Consider the following 18,519-nt stretch of genomic DNA (forward strand, 5'->3'; position numbering starts at 1 on the left):
TTAAATATGGACCCAGTGAAAATTAAGTGGAGTCAAAGAAAAGACAAGGCTTTTTGATGAAGGATAAAAATCGAAGTGTAGGAGAAGATCGGACATCTTCAGGAAGGAGAACTCATGTGAAAATTATTACACAGTCTGTCTCTCGCACCTGCATGACCTTGAACTTTTGGAGAGAGGCTAAAAGAAGGCACGAGTCAAAAAGACCAGTACCCAGGAAGGGATTCAACCTCCAAGGTGTCAGCTTGGATCAGGTAGAAAAGGATCCTTCAAGGAAATCAGAAGAAGATGAAAAGGACAGCAAAGAGCCAGGATGTGAACGAGCAGTGTTGAAAGCACTATCCAGAGGGAAAATCCAGTTTGAATAGTTTTCTGGACTGGGGGGATTGTCGTAAAAGGATTTCACTGTGCTTACAAAAATATATATATACATGAAAAAAACTTTTTTATAGCTTTTTTCAGACATGGACTGTCATGAAGTGTCATGAGGTCTGTTTTAGAACCCGGCAAACTTTGCACTTATTTTACTCATCACCATGGTTACAGAGATTGTTTAAAATAAACAAAATAAAATTTATTTTAAAGAATACATTAGAGATGCTATAGGCCAAGGGTTGAGAATGCTAGTTTCAAGTTGCCTGGGTTTACATTTCTAGCTCTGGGATCTCAGGCACGTAATTTACCCTCTCATACCCCAATTTCCCAATCTGTTCAATGGAAATGTTCATAGCATTTTCTTCATAAGATTGCTGTGGGGATCAAATGACATATTAAACATAGTGAGTGCTACCAAAGTGTTCACTTTTATAATAAATTTATTTAACAAGTATTTATTAACCTCCTATGAACACAAACAATGGAACTAAAAGCTCTGTGAGAAAGTATTGGAAGTTGGTGAGAGACAGATGAATAAAATGAATTTCTCACCCTCCAAGAATATCAAGGAGGCAGGGGCAGACAGAATCAACACAAACATGCAAAGGAACAAATGAAAATGAGGCTGATAGCACATAATATTAGAAAATAACTACTAATTTCCCTAGGTATGAAAATGGTATTGTACATATCAAGAATGTCCTTAATTCTCAGAAAACACAAATTGATTTATTTGGGGATAAAACGTCATGACGCCTGTAATTTACTTAATTTACTTTTAAATGGCTTTGCGCAAAAAAAAAAAACTATGTAAATACATACATACAAAGCAAACATTCAAAAACGTTACTCAGTGGGTTGGGGAGGGTTGGGGGTAGAAAGAAAGGGAGGCATACAAGGGTCAAGGGTCAAGGGTCAAGTGCTGGCTCAGAACGCCACAACATCGTGTGAACTTGAAACACTTTCACACTTATTTTCACAGCTGATTCAGAAGGCTCCTTGGAGACGCAGGCTTTTTTTCTTAAAAGCAAGGTGCTCTATAAATGTTAGTTTCTACAGCAACCTAAGTAAGAACAGGTCGGTGGGAGGGGCTGCTTTAAAAATGCCCCTGTGAAGAGCTTTCAAAACATCGCCACGCATTCTTCCTGAATTGTAACTGCAGCCCCTTTCCCCGGTCACCGTTCCATGAAGGTTCCCTTCTGGACGCAAGACTCGCTGGGAAATTCACCTCCATCATTTCAGTTCTAGATTGTCACATCTCTAGGCTTTACCAAGACAGCTTGGAGGAACTGAGAGGCGACTGGCTGGGGAGAAGGTCCCTAGACAACAGCGTAGGAACCCAGGTTTAATTACAATCCACGGACCAAGGTCTCTGTGCATAGACTTGGCTCAGACGTCCCCGCTCACTTCCAGACTCACAGCACCTGCCCGGCTGCCACCTCCACCAGAATGTCACACTCAACATGTCCAAAATGGAACACTTCTCCTCCCCGTTTCTTTTTCTCCACGAATGGCACAACCAGTTGTGAAGTACCAGGAGTCACAAACTTGCCACCTCACTCTCCCTCACCCTCTGATCCCATTCATCCCCAGGCCCCTCTGTTCTCCCTCCCAGTTTGGGGATTCTTCCAAATCCATCAGCCCCCTCTCCCTTCCACATTCTACCTTCTCTTTCCAGCAGTCAACATCCATTTCCCAGACCTCACCTGTCCCCCAAACTTTTCCTCATTCCCACTCTTGTCTTTCTCCAGTCTACATCCCACACTGCTCCAGAAGGTAAATTACATGTTCCTGTTTAAATTTTTCAGTGGTTTAATAGTCATCATTATTAGGAAAACAACCACGAAAAGGTGGCTAATGCTTACTGAGCACTTAGCCGGGCCGTGTGTAAAGCACTTTATCTAAGCATCTTCTCATTTAATCCTTGCGGACCCTAGGAAGTGGGCGTTATCATTGCCCCCTTTTTACAGATTAAAAAACGGAGATATAGAGAAGTGTGACCTCACTTGCCCGTGGGATGGAGTTGGCAAGCAAGAGGCAGAACGGGCTCCAACTCAAGCCTTAGATGTCCCCTCTCTGGGATGAAGATGGCCTGGCCCACCCCCACCCACAAAGCCCTGGGAAGCCCTGAGGGCTCAGCCCTCATCACCTACTTTCTTCCCCTTTCCCTGCGCTCCTTGCTGACACCCTCATCTCCAGCATCCTCCTCTTGCTCCTTACTCAGCGTCTCGCATGTGGGCTACTCTCCTGGGTCCCCCGGGCTATGCAGATCCTTGTGGTTGTGCATCTTCAAGGCACCCATTCCTGCTGGTAACTATGGACTTATCTATGTCTGCATCCAGGAGGGGCCATCTCAGCTCTGCCGACCCTGCAGCCGAGGGCCCAGCCCTGTGACTGGTACGTAGGATGTGCTTGGCACATCCTTATTAACTAGAAAAACGGAGCCTGCATGAACATAAAATTCCTGGGTTCTGTTCCCAGGGCCTTATCCTTTATGCCCAGAGTGACTCTGTGGGAGTCCTACCTCTCAGAACCTCCAGTGTAACATTTTAACTTTCTGGTTGCAATCAAAGCTATGGTAATAAAGCACTTCAGAGTTTTCCAAGCACTTTCCCGCAAATCCCATTCGATCCCAGAATGGCCCTGTGTGGGAAGCAGCATCCTCGTCACCCACATTCACTAGAAATGGAAAAGGAGGATCAGGCAGGGAAGGGGAATTAGTGATTTGCCAGCAGTCAATCAGCTGGCGACCCTGAAGTCTGCCCTTGACTCTAAGCACAGCCTACAACCAGAGTTAGGTGGCAATCGAGTAACCCAGCGTATGGCAAAGCTGCAAAAAATTGCCCAGTGCTCTGGATGAGGAGCTGATGGGTGTTGCTGGCTCAGTCATCCACCTGCCAATGTTTCCGGTTTCCCCATTTGTTTAAGACACTCAAGTGAAGATTGGAGATGGGCCAGTACATGTAACTCCATCGTCATGGTAACCACATCCATCACCAGCACACACAGCTGGAGGATAACCAGGCAGCCCGCAGTCACAGCCACCTGTTCCTGCCCCTGCCCAGAAGAGCGGAAGCCAGGGCACAAAAGTCACTTCCTTAGCTGACATTTAGGCTTCAAGATACAAAAGAGTGTGAGGCCCCTCCGATTGCAGGGTTGCTGCTTCTGGCAACACCCAGCCCCGGGCATACCTGGGAGGTCACTGGCCTTTTACCACTGCCCCCTCCAGCCTCTCAGCCAGGGGCAGGTTAGGTAATTTTGAGTACAGAGATATTTGCCTACACTTACAGACCCTACATTTAATCTCTGCAGAGGCTGTCAGCCTCCTCTATGCTTGTCAATGTCACTTCTGTGGATCAGGGGCTTATCTGCTGCTTTTAGCAGGGGAATAAACACCTCTAATATGATATTATTCGTACAATCTTAACAGTTTAAAGTAATCCTTTCCATAACATCCTTACAAGCAGAAATGGGAACAAAACTTCCCGGAAGCACAAAAATCATTCCTTGAACACCAGCTCCGTAGCTGGGATTATCTGCCTGTTTCTTTAAGTAAAACTAACTTTCAGATGAAACTGAAAACAGTAAATAAAAGTAGCTCTAAAGATGTGGCTTTCCAGGTGACTAGATGTCTCTAAGATGTTATGAAGTTGATTTAAAACAAAAGCAGATGAACTTTATGTTCAAAATTTTTATGTAAACTGGTATCAAAAACCACATGCATAATTTAAAAAATAGGAATCTTCAGTGAAATTGGCCATTCGAAACAATGGCCACTTTACTATAGTTATTCACTTTTAATGTATAAATGAAAATCGCAGGAATTTTGAGATTATGTCTAATATTCAGACATAATTCCCTAGCTATTCTAACACAGAGCTTTTTAAAAAAGACCATCTTAGACCTTCTTTGATAAATGGAACAAAACAGGAGGTACTCTTGAGTACAGCCTTTCAGAAAGTTGAAGTACGAAGGTCATTAAGTTAGTGTATGATCTAAAGTAGAAAATGAAAGTTATTCCTGGGATAATAACATTTACCTTCTGGACACTGGCAGGTGAATCCACTGAGATGAGAAATGCATGTTGCTCCATTTCTGCAAGGGTCTAGGACACAATAGTCAATCTTGGACTGGCAAAGCTCTCCAGTATAACCTGAACAAAACAAAAGAGAGATTCATAAAATATTTTATTCCAAAACGATGATGAGCCGTCTCATGAATCGATGAAGTCAACGGTTACCCATCCAACCAAGGCAGCAGCCTTAAGCTGGTCTCCCAGGCCTCCCCAGTCTAATTTGATTTTGCAATCAAAGACAATCAGAGCAGTTTGGAATAAAAGTTCAAAAGTCACTTGCTTTGCAAAAAAATTTTTTTTGCATATGGAGGTTCCCAGGCTAGGGGTCCAATCGGAACTGTAGCTGCCAGCCTACGCCAGAGCCACAGCAACGTGGGATCCGAGCCGCGTCTGCAACCCACACCACAGCTCACGGCAACGCCAGATCACCAACCCACTGAGCAAGGGCAGGGATTGAACCCGCAACCTCATGGTTCCTAGTCGGATTCACTAACCACTGCGCCACGACGGGAACTCCTGCAAAAATCTTTATTGCAAAGAGATACTTCTTTTTTCTAGCATTAGCTCTGCATTTTTATTTTGAAATACTAGTCAGAAGCTTTGGAAGCTGAAACTGAACACCACTGACCCTCTTATAGCTTCTTCCTGACATAGGGAAGAGAGGCTCTACAATTTCCTGAGTGACCCCTGAGATAATGGCCCAAGGTCATCCCAGTACGTATTAAAAAACCCACAAGGAGGGACTTCCCAATACAGCTCAGAGGGTTAGGGATATATGAGGATGTGGGTTCCCTCTCTGGCCTCACTCAGGGGATTAAGGATCCAGCATTGCCACAAGCTTTGGCACTGGTGGCAGATGCAGCTCAGATCTGGTGTTGCTGTGGCTGTGGTGTAGGCCTCAGCTGAAGCTCTGATTTGACCCCTAGCCTGGGAACCTCCATATGGACAGGTGCAGCCATTTAAAAAAAAAAAGGGAAAATTTCTAGGTAGGTATTAAATTTTTTAATGTATAATATAATAATATCAATATATGCCCTATTCATTTTAAAGATAAAGAGGTAGAGACACATATAATATTAAGCACATTAATATATTCATTGTAACTTTAATTTGAAGTACAAACCCATCCAGTACATTTTCTCTGTGAAGCAAGTCTCTAATGGTGATTTTGTTGGATAAGAACCACATACATGTGATGAGAAGATAAGAACCTGAATCCACTGGAATACCCTGGCAGCCAAGAAGTCTTAAATAAATTCCAAATATTTTAACTTTGAAAAAAAAGCCCTCCAGGATGGCAAGTTTAAAAAATAACATGCAATTATGTTTTTCAGTGTTAAGTGGAGAAGGATTAAGAAAGAAAATTTGGAAAATACAAGACTTAAAATAGAAAGAGAAAGAAAGTTGCCCTTGGTTATGTTATTTGAATGACAGAATTATTAATACTCTGGAGATAATGCCTAATAGAAATGTTTATGCACAGTTATTTCCTGCAAAACTACAATCATACTGTAACATTTTATATCTTTCCAGGATGTACTTGTAAAGTACATAAAAGCTTGTCTTTCTGAATTATTAGTTTTGAAAGCCTGTAATTAGCACTTGTATTTTAGATTTGCAAAAATAAGTCAATGATGTTAGGAGAAAGATGATTTGCCTGAGGTTCAATTACCCACCAAACTAGTCTACATGATAGACTGCCCGTGTGCAGGCACTTGTTTGCGATCCTACTCTTCCTTCTGTGCTTTAAAACATTCTAGGGGACGCTAGCAATTTGTGAGCATGAAAAGCACACAATCATCGTGTAAACTAGAAATCCAAACACCAGAACAAAAAGCTATTTCAAAATTCAGAACGGACTATCTTAATATGATAACTTTATGTTAATATATTTTCAAATAAAATTTCTAAATTCAGAATTATTAACATTTTGTCCATTTAATTTCATCCAGCCTCCTATTTTCATAGCATCCCTATGAAAGGTATCTTAAAGAAAATTTCATTTCACTGATAAAATCTTCATTACGCATCCTTCACTAAAGGCGATTTTGAAAAGATTACTTCTAATGGTCTCCTTGACTACGGCTTGGTCCCATTTATAAGTTTAATTAAACGCTCTAAACCCTATTTATTAGTATAACAATTTCTTTTAAGAACCAATACACAATTTCTTTTGCGTATTGTCTGAAAATACCCAAATCTTCCCATGCCTTTAATTGGTCTTATGGAATAGATCTATTACTGAATTAAACCTAGATGCAAGGTGAATCTTCGGTGCTGTTCAATGCTCTGGCATTGTACACAAGTTGAGTAAGATTTCAATCTAAGAGGATAATCCATGTTTAATGGGGGTGTTTGGGATTGTCATAATGATCTGGGGGTCACACTGGCATTCAGTGATGGAGATGCTGAAGCCCAGCATTGCCTGAGATGGTCCAGCATAACACAGTTTTCTCACTCAAACGCCAATACTCCTCCCCAGTGAGGAATGCAGGTCAAGGATGAGCCACTGTATCATTGCTTTTTCCTTCTGAGCTTTAAAAGTATTATCTTGAAGCTTTTTAAAATATGGGGAACATGAAACTATAAAGAAAAAGACCCTGTGTAATTAGCTAGACTGCAAAGTATACCTATATTGGCATGTCCATGAGTTCAGTGTAACTAGAGCTGAAAACCAACAGTGGAGGAGGGTGGGAGGGGCGAGAGAGAGGCAGGGCTGGGATTATAGGATCAAGGGATTACCCAGCATCCTTAGCTGCAGGCGGCCAGTTGGTCAGTTGTGGGCAATAACCAGCCTGTGGATCTACTGAGCTGAAGTTCAGGACCTGAAACTTGCCCAAGCAGGGCCAGGTATCAGTACTGGCCTCAAGTGAGTGGCGAGTTGGAAGTTCCAGGAGTACCACCCCTGCCTGCATGGCTCTCACTGGCCAACTGATGCCAGCTCTGGGAGAGAAGAGGCAGAGGGCAAGGGACCAGGAGCATCCTGGAGCTGACGTGAGGGGCTCTTAAACATCAGTGAGTCATCTCATAGACCCCAGAGAGCACAGACTTGACAGCAGTCGTCAGACAAATCATTGACACTGAGCTATACATAATACCCTGAGCCGGATACTTAAGGCTTATAAACTCCCTTCCTGCATCATCGTTTTTTAATTTGATGTCATAACTACAGTGTCATGACTAAATGAGTGATTGGTAGGAATTTAAATGAGAAAAGACCATTAAAGCTTTACCTGGGTTCTTCCTTCCATCTTGCTAAAATCTAGTCTCTTTCTGGGGACCGAAGTGCCTATACTAACCATGAATGACACTTCTTTATCCTACCAAAGCAGTGACAGCGTCACGTGGAGAGTCCAGACCAGCGTTTACTGTAGTTGGAGACAGTAAGGAAGCGGATGGCCCCTGTGTGTACTCATCTTTGGCACGAAGAGAATTGCCCTGTATGCCCAGGTCTTCTAAGCCGAAAATCTCTCTCCCAGAAACAACCCTGGTCCTCTGAGCACCAAATCTTTTTTTTTTTTTTTTTCCTCTAACTAGCTTTCTTTTTCTTCCGTTCCTTTTTTTGGGGGGAGGGGGGTGTCATATCCTGCTTTTATTTATTTATTTAAATTTTAAAAACATTTTAGCCAATTTTAAAAGATTACTTTCCATTTACAGTTATTACAAAATATTGGCTATATTTCCAGTATCGTACAAGACATCCTTAAACCTATCTTACATGCAATAGTTTGTACCTCCCAACTTCCCATCCCTATTTGGGTGCATGTATCTTTGTGGGGTTTTTCCTTTGTTCTTTGTTTTATTAAAATATAGTTGATTTACAGTGTCATGCCAACTTCTGCTGCACAGCAGAGTGACCCAGTCATACACATATATACACATTCTTTCACGCCCACTATGTCCCATCATGTTCTATCCCAAGAGATTGGATATGGTTCCCTATGTTGTAAAGCAGGACTTCATTGCTTATCCATTCTAAAGTGTTTGCATCTACCAACCCCAAACTCCTTCCTCCTTCCCCTTGGCAACCTCTAGTCTGTTCTCTGTGTCTTTGAGCCTGTTTCTGTTCTGTAGATGGCTTCATTTGTGCTATACTTTAGATTCCACATGTAAGTGATATATGTGGTATTTGTCTTTCTCTTTTTGACTTACATCATCACTTAGTATGAGAATCTCTAGTTGCATCCATGTTGCTGCAAATGGCATTATTGCATTCTTTTTTATGGCTGAGCAGTATTCCATCGTGTATATGTACCACATCTTCTTAATCCAGTCATCTGTCCATGGACACTTAGATTGTTTCCACGTCTTGACTACTGTGAATGTGTTACAACTAACATAGGGGTGCATGAATTACAGTTTTGTCTGGCTACATGCCCAAGTTAATAAAGCTCTTCCCTTAGTAGGATGAGTCTTTTAACCTAGAAATAACTCCATCTCAGACATCTGAGCCCTGTAACTGCCAGTTGGCATCTGGCTTAGGCTGATCTGAGCATGTTGGTGTGCAAAGAAGGGGGCACAGTGGGGGAAATGTGGTGCATGAGAGCATCTGCCAGACTTAGGATTCCAATTAAAACGTTTAGTGGAGTGATTGATTATTTTTGATGGACGTTAAGAGACAGGGATACAGCAGCACACTCTGAGATGTTTAACGGGTCTTGAGAATCACTATGATTTATAAGTTTAATTTGTGTAAGGAAAAAAAAACACAAAGATAATTCCAGATAGTCTTCCCTATGGCTAATAGCCACTCTAGGACATCAAAACCTCAGCCCTACTGTCCCATTGTCACTTTGCACCGGCTGTTCCCATTGACCCTGTGCCCTTCCGTGGCTGGTGCCTCCCATTAGTCAGGTTCCACTCAGAAATCACCTGCTCAGACCTTGTGCCCCTTGCCCTCCCCACGTCTTCATCATAGCCACTTATCTCTGCTCGACAACACACACTGATACAGGTTACTGCCCCCACCTGGAAGGTGACCCCATGGGAAAAAGGCTTTGTCCCTGGAGCCTCCAGTGGTCCCGCCAGGGTTCCTGCATGGTCGATTACAACATATTTATCGCTATCTGACTTTTTTTCCCCTTCCTTCTTCTTCTTCCTCTTCTTCTTCTTGGCTGCACCTGATGGACAGTTAGATTATTTCCATGTCTTCACTACTGCGAATAGCGCTGCGATGAACATAAGGGTTTGGAATGGATTAGCAATGAGATCCTACTGTGTAACACTGGGAACTATGTCTGGTCACTTATGATGGAGCATGATAATGTGAGAAGATAGAATGTGTACATGTGTGTGTAACTGGGTCACCATGCTGTACAGTAGGAAAAAAAATTGTATTGGGGAAGTAACAATTTAAAAATAAATAAATAAATAAGAAAGAGACAAAAAAAAATGAACATGGGGTGCATGTATCTTTTTGAATGAAAGTTTTGTCTGGACATATGCCGGGTGCATGTATCTTTTTGAATGAAAGTTTTGTCTGGACATATGCCCAAGTTATCTAGGGATAATAAAGCATATGGAAGTTCCTGGGCCAGGGATGGAATCTGAGCCACAGCTGCAGCAGTGCCAGATCGCCAACACACTGCCCTGGGCCAGGGATCAAACCCGTACCTCTGCACAGACCTGAACCCCTGCAGTCAGATCCTTAACCCGCTTCACCACAAGCAAGAAATCCTGGTTCCCTTTTGAGAACATAAACTCCTTGAGAATCAGGACTTTGTCTTGTTAATCACTGAATCCTTAGCACTTGAACATTTCCTGGCACCAATGAACCAACCCGCTTAAAGCTTTTGCCTTTACTTCGACTATATCTTTCAATTTAGATTTGGCTTCTCCCTAAGCAATAATGCCTAGAACAGCATGAGTGAAATGTGCTAGTTATTCTTTTTCCTAATGCACATTAAAATAAATGCATGACTATCAAAAAAAATGTATCTCAAAAATGTGTTATCTCACATCACTTTATGCTCTGCCACGGTCTGCACTTCCAGTCTGGGAAACTGCAATGGAGCAGCTGCCCCCCGAAAGGGCCCCTCTCCCCTGCAGCTAGACTGGGATGGGAACTTCGCTGACCCTCTTCTGAACTTCAGTCTTGCTTCTCCAACTAGCATTCAGCACCTTCCACAGGTCCCTGCAATAGGGCATCAACAGATCTGCAAATAGAACTCCTTTCTCCTGCCAAAGCCCTTATCCTAGTTTAATTCCTTTTTCTTTTTTTTTTCTTTCTTTTTTTTTTTTTGTCTTTTTCTTTTGGGCCACTGGGACATATGGAGGTTCCCAGTCTAGGGGTCGAATTGCAGCTTCAGCTGCCAGTCTACACCACAGCCACAGCAGCACAGGATCCGAGGTACATCTGCAACCTACACCACAGCTCATGGCAACACCAGATCCTTAATCCGCTGAGCAAGGCCAGGAATCGAACCTGCATCCTCAGGGATAGTAGCTGGGTTCATTAACTACTGAGCCACGACAGGAACTCCCAATTTAATTCCTTAGGGCAGTGACTGTCCACCAGGGGACTCTCCCCCAGGGGACATCTGACAACTCCAGAGACATTTACAGTCACGCCCCTGGGGATGCTTCTGGCCTCTAGTTGGACAGACGCCAGAGATGCTACTAAACATCCTACAATACACAAGACAGTCCTCTACAACAAGGAATGATTCAGCCCCAATGTTGCTAACGCCAGATCTGAAAAACCCCAGTGTAGGCCAATAAGACCTCGGTCCTTTGGACTAAAAACCCTTACTTTTATCCCACAGCCTCTAATCTGCCCTTAGACACTGATCCTTCACAAATCAGGGAAATAGCACCATCAGAACACTTTAAAAAATCAGAATCCTGTGGAAGGGTTCCTTTATGCCATATATTAGATTTCAGATATAAGTGATATCATATGGTATTTGTCTTTCTCTTTTTGACTTCCTTCACTCAGGATGAGCATCTCTATTTCCATCCATGTTGCTGCAAATGTTATTATTTTGCCCTTTTTAATGGCTGAGTAGTATTCCATTGTGTATATATACCACATCTTCCTAATCCAATCATCTATCATTGGACATTTGGGTTGATTCCAAAGAAAATCATGGACTTGGAGAATAGACTTGTGGTTGCCAAGGGGGAAGGGGAGGGAGTGGGAGGGACTGGGAGCCTGGGGTAAAGAGATGCTGAATGTTGCCTTCGGGATGGATGAGCAATGGGATCCTACTGCGTAGCACTGGGGACTCTGTCTAGTCACTTATGATGGAACACTTAATGTGAGAAAAAAGAGTGTATACATGTCTGTGTAACTGGGTCACCATGCTGTACAGCAGAAAAATATATATATAAACAAATGATAAAAAAAAATCAGAATCCTTAGGAATATTTTAGAACTGCTAGCAAGTTCAGGACCATTTTTAAATCAACTGTGTTAAAATAAACAGTCTTTATTTGACTCTAAAAACTTTAAGGTCCTCAGGAACTTATAATTCAATTCATAAGTAGAGTAATTGCTTCAAAGATAGATGCTATTGGAAATACTAAGCTCTTATAAGGAATCCCAGAGGTTTCACTGTCTCTTTGGAGACCATTCTTGTATAACAAAAAGGATGTAAGTAAAGTCGTGTCTTGGGATATATGTTTGTATGTATTTTAATGTATTTACATATCTATACAATAAGGATGCCTTTCAAGGACATATGGGATGATGGAGAAAGATCTAAACTGAGGCATAGTGGTAGTGCCGCGAAGGCAGTGTGACCGTGAGAAATGATGAAACAAAGAACAGGTGCTGAGGGAAGTTGGTCGGATGATGAAAGTGACCAGGCAGCTTTAAGGAAATGCACTGAACTGACTCATCCATGCAATGGGTGCATTACCAGATTACACTGGGTCTAACTTAGACTGGAAGTATTTAATTTTATACTATTCAACATTTAGTTATATTTAATTACAAAATACAATTAAAATGTACCAGTATATAAAGAGAGAAATAGCTGTTTCCCTGTGACTATGGGAATGGTTTGTTGAAAACTACATCCTAATGATATCTTTTGATTGTCAGCAATGTTACAAAATAACTGTGCCCCTCCGCACCCCAGTCACTAGGTACTGGATGTGCTGCTCAAATAAAAGGAAACCTTTGAGCTCAAGGGCAAATTATGCCAGGCGTTAAACAAAGTGGCAAAATGAGTCCGACAATTAAAAAACAAGGCAATGGATCAGTTGTTTTTCTAAACATTCTCCTTCTCTGCAACAATAGTTTTTGTGTATGATGTTTACTTTCTGATGTCTCTACTAAAATAAAAAGGCTCTTCTGCAGTCCCTTTGTGAGGTAGAATCTAATTGTTTCTTTGGAGAGCTGTCTTGAAAGCTTCCAAGGTGGGAACTGTGGTGAGAGCTATTTTTAATGTTCCTGGTCTTTTAATAGCCTGGCCTGTGCGGTGAGGCGAAGCTGCTGGATTTGTACTGAAAGCTAGATGCCGCTGACAAAGCCCACCAGCCTCAGCTCGGGCCCTCGGGGATCAAAACAGCCAGGCAGGGGCCTCAGCTGCCCGCTGCAGAGATGAAGTGCCTAATATTAGTATGCTGAAGCAAGCAGTAAATAGCAGGAATCTGTGCGCTATCAAGACAGTCAATCTCAGAGGCATCCTATTTCAAAGTCGGAAGGCAGAAATTATTTAATAGAAAAAACTAGAAAGATCTGCTGGCAGGGGAAAAACAAACACATCTGAACAAATGCAAGCATTACTTAAACACCAAAGGCAAAGAAAGGAAGATAGAGAAGGCCCATCTGTGAAAGGCAATTAATGAAATATAATTAAAATGGGAATATGCGATAGAAAGGAAAGCATGAAAAAAAAAAGCGGACATGCAGCAGAGTTAGAACCCTGAGGTTGTTGGGGGGGGGGGGGGAGGTAAGTAACCACGTCTCATAATAAGCACAGAGGCAAGAGACGCAGTAGAAAGGACAGTGGTTTGGAGAGTCAGGGCCGTCCGGGATGGTGACGGGATGATCAGCTGAGCAAGAGCATCAAAGGATTGACTTTGACCTTCATCCACTCATGGGTGAAATGGGGATAATGATCCCGCCTGACTCCCAAGACAGCTGAAATAAATGGGATCAACTCCAACCAGCAGAAGCCATTTCTATCAAGTGCACCCTGGAACCCACAATAGCCTGCATATCCACCATGCCTGGCGCATTGTAGCTGGCTTAAAATTTCTGAATAAATGAATAACTTAGAAATTTTCACACTGCCAGGCATTATGCCAATACTGTTTCATCTCTCAGTTTGCAATAGGCAGTTGAGAACAGTGGTTCTCCAAGGGTGGGCCCCAGACCAGCAGCTGCAGCATCACCTGGGAAGTTATTACCCCAAGTGCAAATCCACCAGCATCACCCCAGACAAAGAGATTCAGAGACTCTGGGGTGGGGCCCAGCAATCCGAGTTTTAAGAAGCCTTCCAGGGAGTTCACTTGTGGCGCAGCAGCATAAGGATCCAGCAGTGCCACTGCAGCGGTCTGGGTCACTGCTGCAGCATGAGTTCAACAATCCTGTCCCTAGGGACTTCCACATGACGTGGTGCAGCCAAAAAAAAAAAGAACAAGAAGCCTCCAGGTGATTCTGATACAAGGTCCGTGCTAAGTTTGAGAAGCACTGATCTGGAAAACTAGGAGCAAAACAGTTTTTTAAAAAAATATATCAAATATTAATATTATTCATTTAAGAGTTACACATTTGATGCAGATTACAAGGGAAAAAGATCAGAGTGAAAGTCAAATATGATATAAAATCAAAAAGCCTTCACTGACTGCACGGTGACACATGTTTTTTCATGAGTGGGAGGTCCCCTTGGCTCAATTATTGTACCTGCCACTGCACTGTTTCCAGATCCACTTACCTATTCTCTAACAGCATGCGTTACGATTTGTGTCCCCAGACACTTGCATAGAGCCAGGGATGCCATAGCTACTCATTATAAAGTGAGGAATGACTGCATAAGCACCATGCATTGCTATTTTTCAAATAATCCTTTTCATTTCATTTCCTTAGAACCCAGAGAAGAAATATTAATTGAGATGTTAATACAGACCAGACTACATATGACTCCTATGTCTTCTAGCCCAGTGATTACAAAGGGGGAGAGATTTCAAGAAAGATCCTTTTATTAGGTACGCCTTGATGCTTTCCCCTGAGGGATTGAAATCAAAAGGGAGAAACCATTAAATAAATGAAAAGCTTATACCACATGCAGACAAGGTAAGGGACTGACCTAAAAAATATTCATCGGTTGAAGTCTAAGTTTGTGCAATAACTCAGACTATAGAGGAGGTATTCATTCATTCTTTCAGAAGGAACTGGGGCGGGGGGCAGTGGAAATTCACAAATGGGAAATCTAAAGATGTTTAAGAACAGTTCCTGCCTGCAGGGCGCTTACACTCCAGAAGAGGAGAGAAGACACGTTCGGAGGAAACACACACACGGTGGGAGGAAGGCAGGGGAATGGTACTGAGTCAGAGACATTCGGGTGACAGTGGCGAGGCTGGACTGCTTGGCCACAACAGGCTCAGATCCACGTGCCCGGGATGGGGGTCACCAGCAGGGCGCAGATGTGCTGACCGACGGAGTGCTGTAGCTTGGTCCCTTCTTGTTCTCCCTGGCTTTAATGTGGGGGAAGAGCTTAAGACCTGTCTCCCTTCTCCCTAGGGTCAGGGGCTCTGACCCAGCAACGTGAAGGAACTGCTGAGGGACAAGCCAAACTGGGTGTGGAGGGATGGGCAGGGCCTCAAGGAAAGAAAGAGAAGGAAAGCTGGGATCCTTCTCCTCCGCCTTCCTCTTATACTGAGTAGAAGCAACAAACCAGTGCTCCTTATGGATCCCCTGTTCTGTGCCAGGTGTATGCATGTGTGTACGAAGATGTGCGCTTATGTGTGTGCATGTGTATGTGTACGTGTGTGTGTGTGTGTGTCTGTGTGTGTGTTCTCTTTAACCCTTACAAGGTCAATACCGTTACTCCCTTTCACAGACAAGAAATCCTGGGCGCAGAGGAGGAAGGCAGAGTTGGTGAAGACTCAGTCTGGAGTCAAACCCAGGACCACAGACCCCAAACCCCACCCTCATTTATACTCCATGTATCTTTTCTCACCTCTTTATGAGGCTTGCTGGGAAAGACCATGACAGCCAGGCCAGCCATGCGGTGGGGAACATGGCAGGGTGTGGCCTGCCCACATCTGCTCTCCTGGGTCTCAGCAGAGGAAGGAAGGAGACCCTGAGCATCCCAGGTGGTCCAAGCTGGCTCCCCAGAGAGGGGGACCACAGGAGCTGAGGCCAAATCTGCAGCCAGAGGAAGCAGGGGAAGGCCAGGTGCTGGGCATCTGACCACAGGCCCAACCGTAACAACAAGAGTGAGAGCGGCTGCCACTCACTGAGCACCTACGGAGCTCCAGGCAGCTTTCCAGGTGCACCGACCGCAAGCATCATTTCACTGAATCTTCACAACAACCGCTGGATTGGGGCGCCGTGGATTCGGTTACGCATCCTGATTTAAGGGGGAGGAGGCTGACACCCAGTGAGATTCACCTCCCCAAAGTCACAGAGAAGGAGCAGTGGAAGCAGGCTTTGCTCTCAGCACCGCTGGGCTCCAGTCCTAGGCATCTGAAACACTGTGTTGCAGTCGTGACCAAGGCCGCATGGATGGTGGGAAGGGTGACAAGCTTATCGCCATCATCCAGGCAGTAGATGACAATGCTTGGCCCTGGCGATGGAAGAGGAAGCACCATGCAGGGGCCGAAGGGGAATCACCATAAACAGAGCAAACCTGGGGACCTCCAAAAATAAATAAGATGGGGGGGTCAAAAGGATGGAGCTTCCAACCCAAGAGAAGAGGGCAGTGATGGCACCGCTGGTAGAAACTGGAGCCATGAAAAGAGCTATAGGCTTGAAAGGACTCGTGGGAGGCATTGAAAGAGCTGAAGCCAAAGTGACCAGCCAGGCTCTGGAAGCCATCCACTTAGAGGGGACAGCACAGAGTGAGTGGCTGCCGCCCCAGCAGGGGAAGACAGCCAAAGCGGGGTAAGGACGGAGCTCTGGAGATGGGAGTGGGAGGGGAGGTGAAGGGAGGCAGGAGTGGGAGGGGAGACGGGGAGGACGGCTGGCGAGGTCCCAGGAGAATGGACACAGCGCAGTGTTCCGTAGGCCATGCATAAAAGGCTTCTCGAGACGGGAAGACTAGGAAAGAGCCCTGGAAATCAGTAAGAAAGACACCACTGATGTCTTTCAGTGAGAAGATACCTAGAGAAGCAGCTTCATGCCATAAAGAGAAGGAGAGTGAGTGACTAGCAAGTTACAAACTGGACACAGAGTCCCATGGACAGTGACGAGCAGGAGGGAGGAAGAGAAGGAAGAAGTGAAGGCAGGGGCAGCACTGAGCCCTCACTAAACCCTTGCTCCACTGAGGGACTGGTTTTAAGCTGAGACCTCTAATCCTTGCAGATGAGAAGCCGGGAAGGACAGGAAGGAGGCAGGGAGGGGAGAGGGGAGAAGAGAAAGGAAGACAGAAAAGTTTGGAAGCATAAGATCCCAGAAGAGAAGGGAAGGGTGAGCATGATGACGGTGGGTTGATGACAGCACTACACACAACAGCCCAAAAGGGGAAACAACCCACATTCCATCTGTGGATGAAGAGATGAGCAAAATGTGCTGTCTCCATGTGGTGGACTATTATTCAGGCGTGAAAAAGAGTGAAGTACTGATGCGGATGCTGCAACGTGGATGAACCTTGAAGACATGACGCTGAGGGAAAGAAGACAGTCACAAAAGGCCACATATCATATTTTCCAACTTACATGAAATGTCCAGAATGGACAAATCTATGAAGACAGAAGGTGGTTACCTAGGCTGGGGTGTGTGTGTGCCAGGATCAGAGGGCAACAGCTAAATGGGAAGGGGCTGCTTTTAGGGTGATGAGCGTGTTCTAAAATGGACTGAGGTGATGGTTAACAGCTCTGTGAACATATTTTTAAAAACATGAACTTGTCCATTTCAGTGCTATGTGGATCCTATCTCAATAAAACTGACATTAAAAAAAAGCTTTGGGAGTTCCTGTTGTGGTGCAGTGGTTAACGAATCCAACTAGGAACCATGAGGTTGTGGGTTTGATCCCTGGCCTCGCTCAGTGGGTTAAGGATCTGGCATTGCTGTGAGCTGTGCTGTAGGTCACAGATGCAGCTCAGATCCCACATTGCTGTGGCTCTGGCGTGGGCCAGCAGCTACAGCTCCGATTAGACCCTTAGCCTGGGAACCTCCATATGCCTCTGGTGTGGCCCTAAAAAGACAATAAATAAATAAATAACTAGCTAGCTATATCAGGCATCATCCACAACTCCCCGCTTCCACTCCCACCCCACCTTCGATCCACCAGCAGCGTCATCAGCAATCCCTTCAAATACACCGCTAGTCCAAAACCCTGCACCACTGCCAGGACCATGGTGCTCAATCTGGCACTGTCTCTGGCCTGGATAATAAATGGCCTGCTGACTGCTTTCCCAATTTTCCTTCCCTATGTGTATTCTTTCTTTTTTAAATTTAAAAAAAAATTTTTAAATCTTTTTTGCTTTTTAGGGCCATGCCTGCAGCATATGTTAGTTCCCACGCTAGGGGTCGACTAGGAGCTACAGCTGCCACCTACACCACAGCCACAGCAACTCAGGATCTGAGCCACATCTGCAACCTACACCACAGCTCACAGCAATGCCAGATCCTTAACCCACTGAGTGAGGTCAGGGATTGAACCCACATCCTCATAGATACTAGTCGGATTTGCTTCCGCTGCACCACAACAGGAACTCCCTTCCTTCCCTATGTGTATTCTCCACCAGGCTCCAGCGTGAGCCCTTCAGGAGGGAAATCAGATGGCCCACCCCAGTTCACACCCTCCATTGGCTTCCAGTCACGTTCAGGATAAAATCCTCTCCTCACCCAGGGCCTGGTCTAACTCCTTACCCAGCACCAAGTCTCACCACAGCTTCTCTTCAACACTGCTCTTCAAACACTCCAGGCATATTCATGCCTCAGGACCTTTGCACGT

General features: G+C 44.4%; 1 protein-coding gene across 1 annotated transcript in view; it reads right to left on the reverse strand.

The window, feature by feature from the left end:
• Positions 1 to 18,519, reverse strand: part of DNER (delta/notch like EGF repeat containing) — a 339,885-nt gene that overhangs the window by 105,621 nt on the left and 215,745 nt on the right. Inside the window, exon 7 of the mRNA XM_021076495.1 lies at positions 4,412 to 4,525. Coding sequence (XP_020932154.1) covers positions 4,412 to 4,525 — 114 coding nt within the window. The remainder of the gene's footprint in view (positions 1 to 4,411; positions 4,526 to 18,519) is intronic.

The sequence above is a fragment of the Sus scrofa genome, chromosome 15, assembly GCF_000003025.6.
Source record: "Sus scrofa isolate TJ Tabasco breed Duroc chromosome 15, Sscrofa11.1, whole genome shotgun sequence".
Classification (NCBI taxonomy): Eukaryota; Metazoa; Chordata; class Mammalia; order Artiodactyla; family Suidae; genus Sus; species Sus scrofa.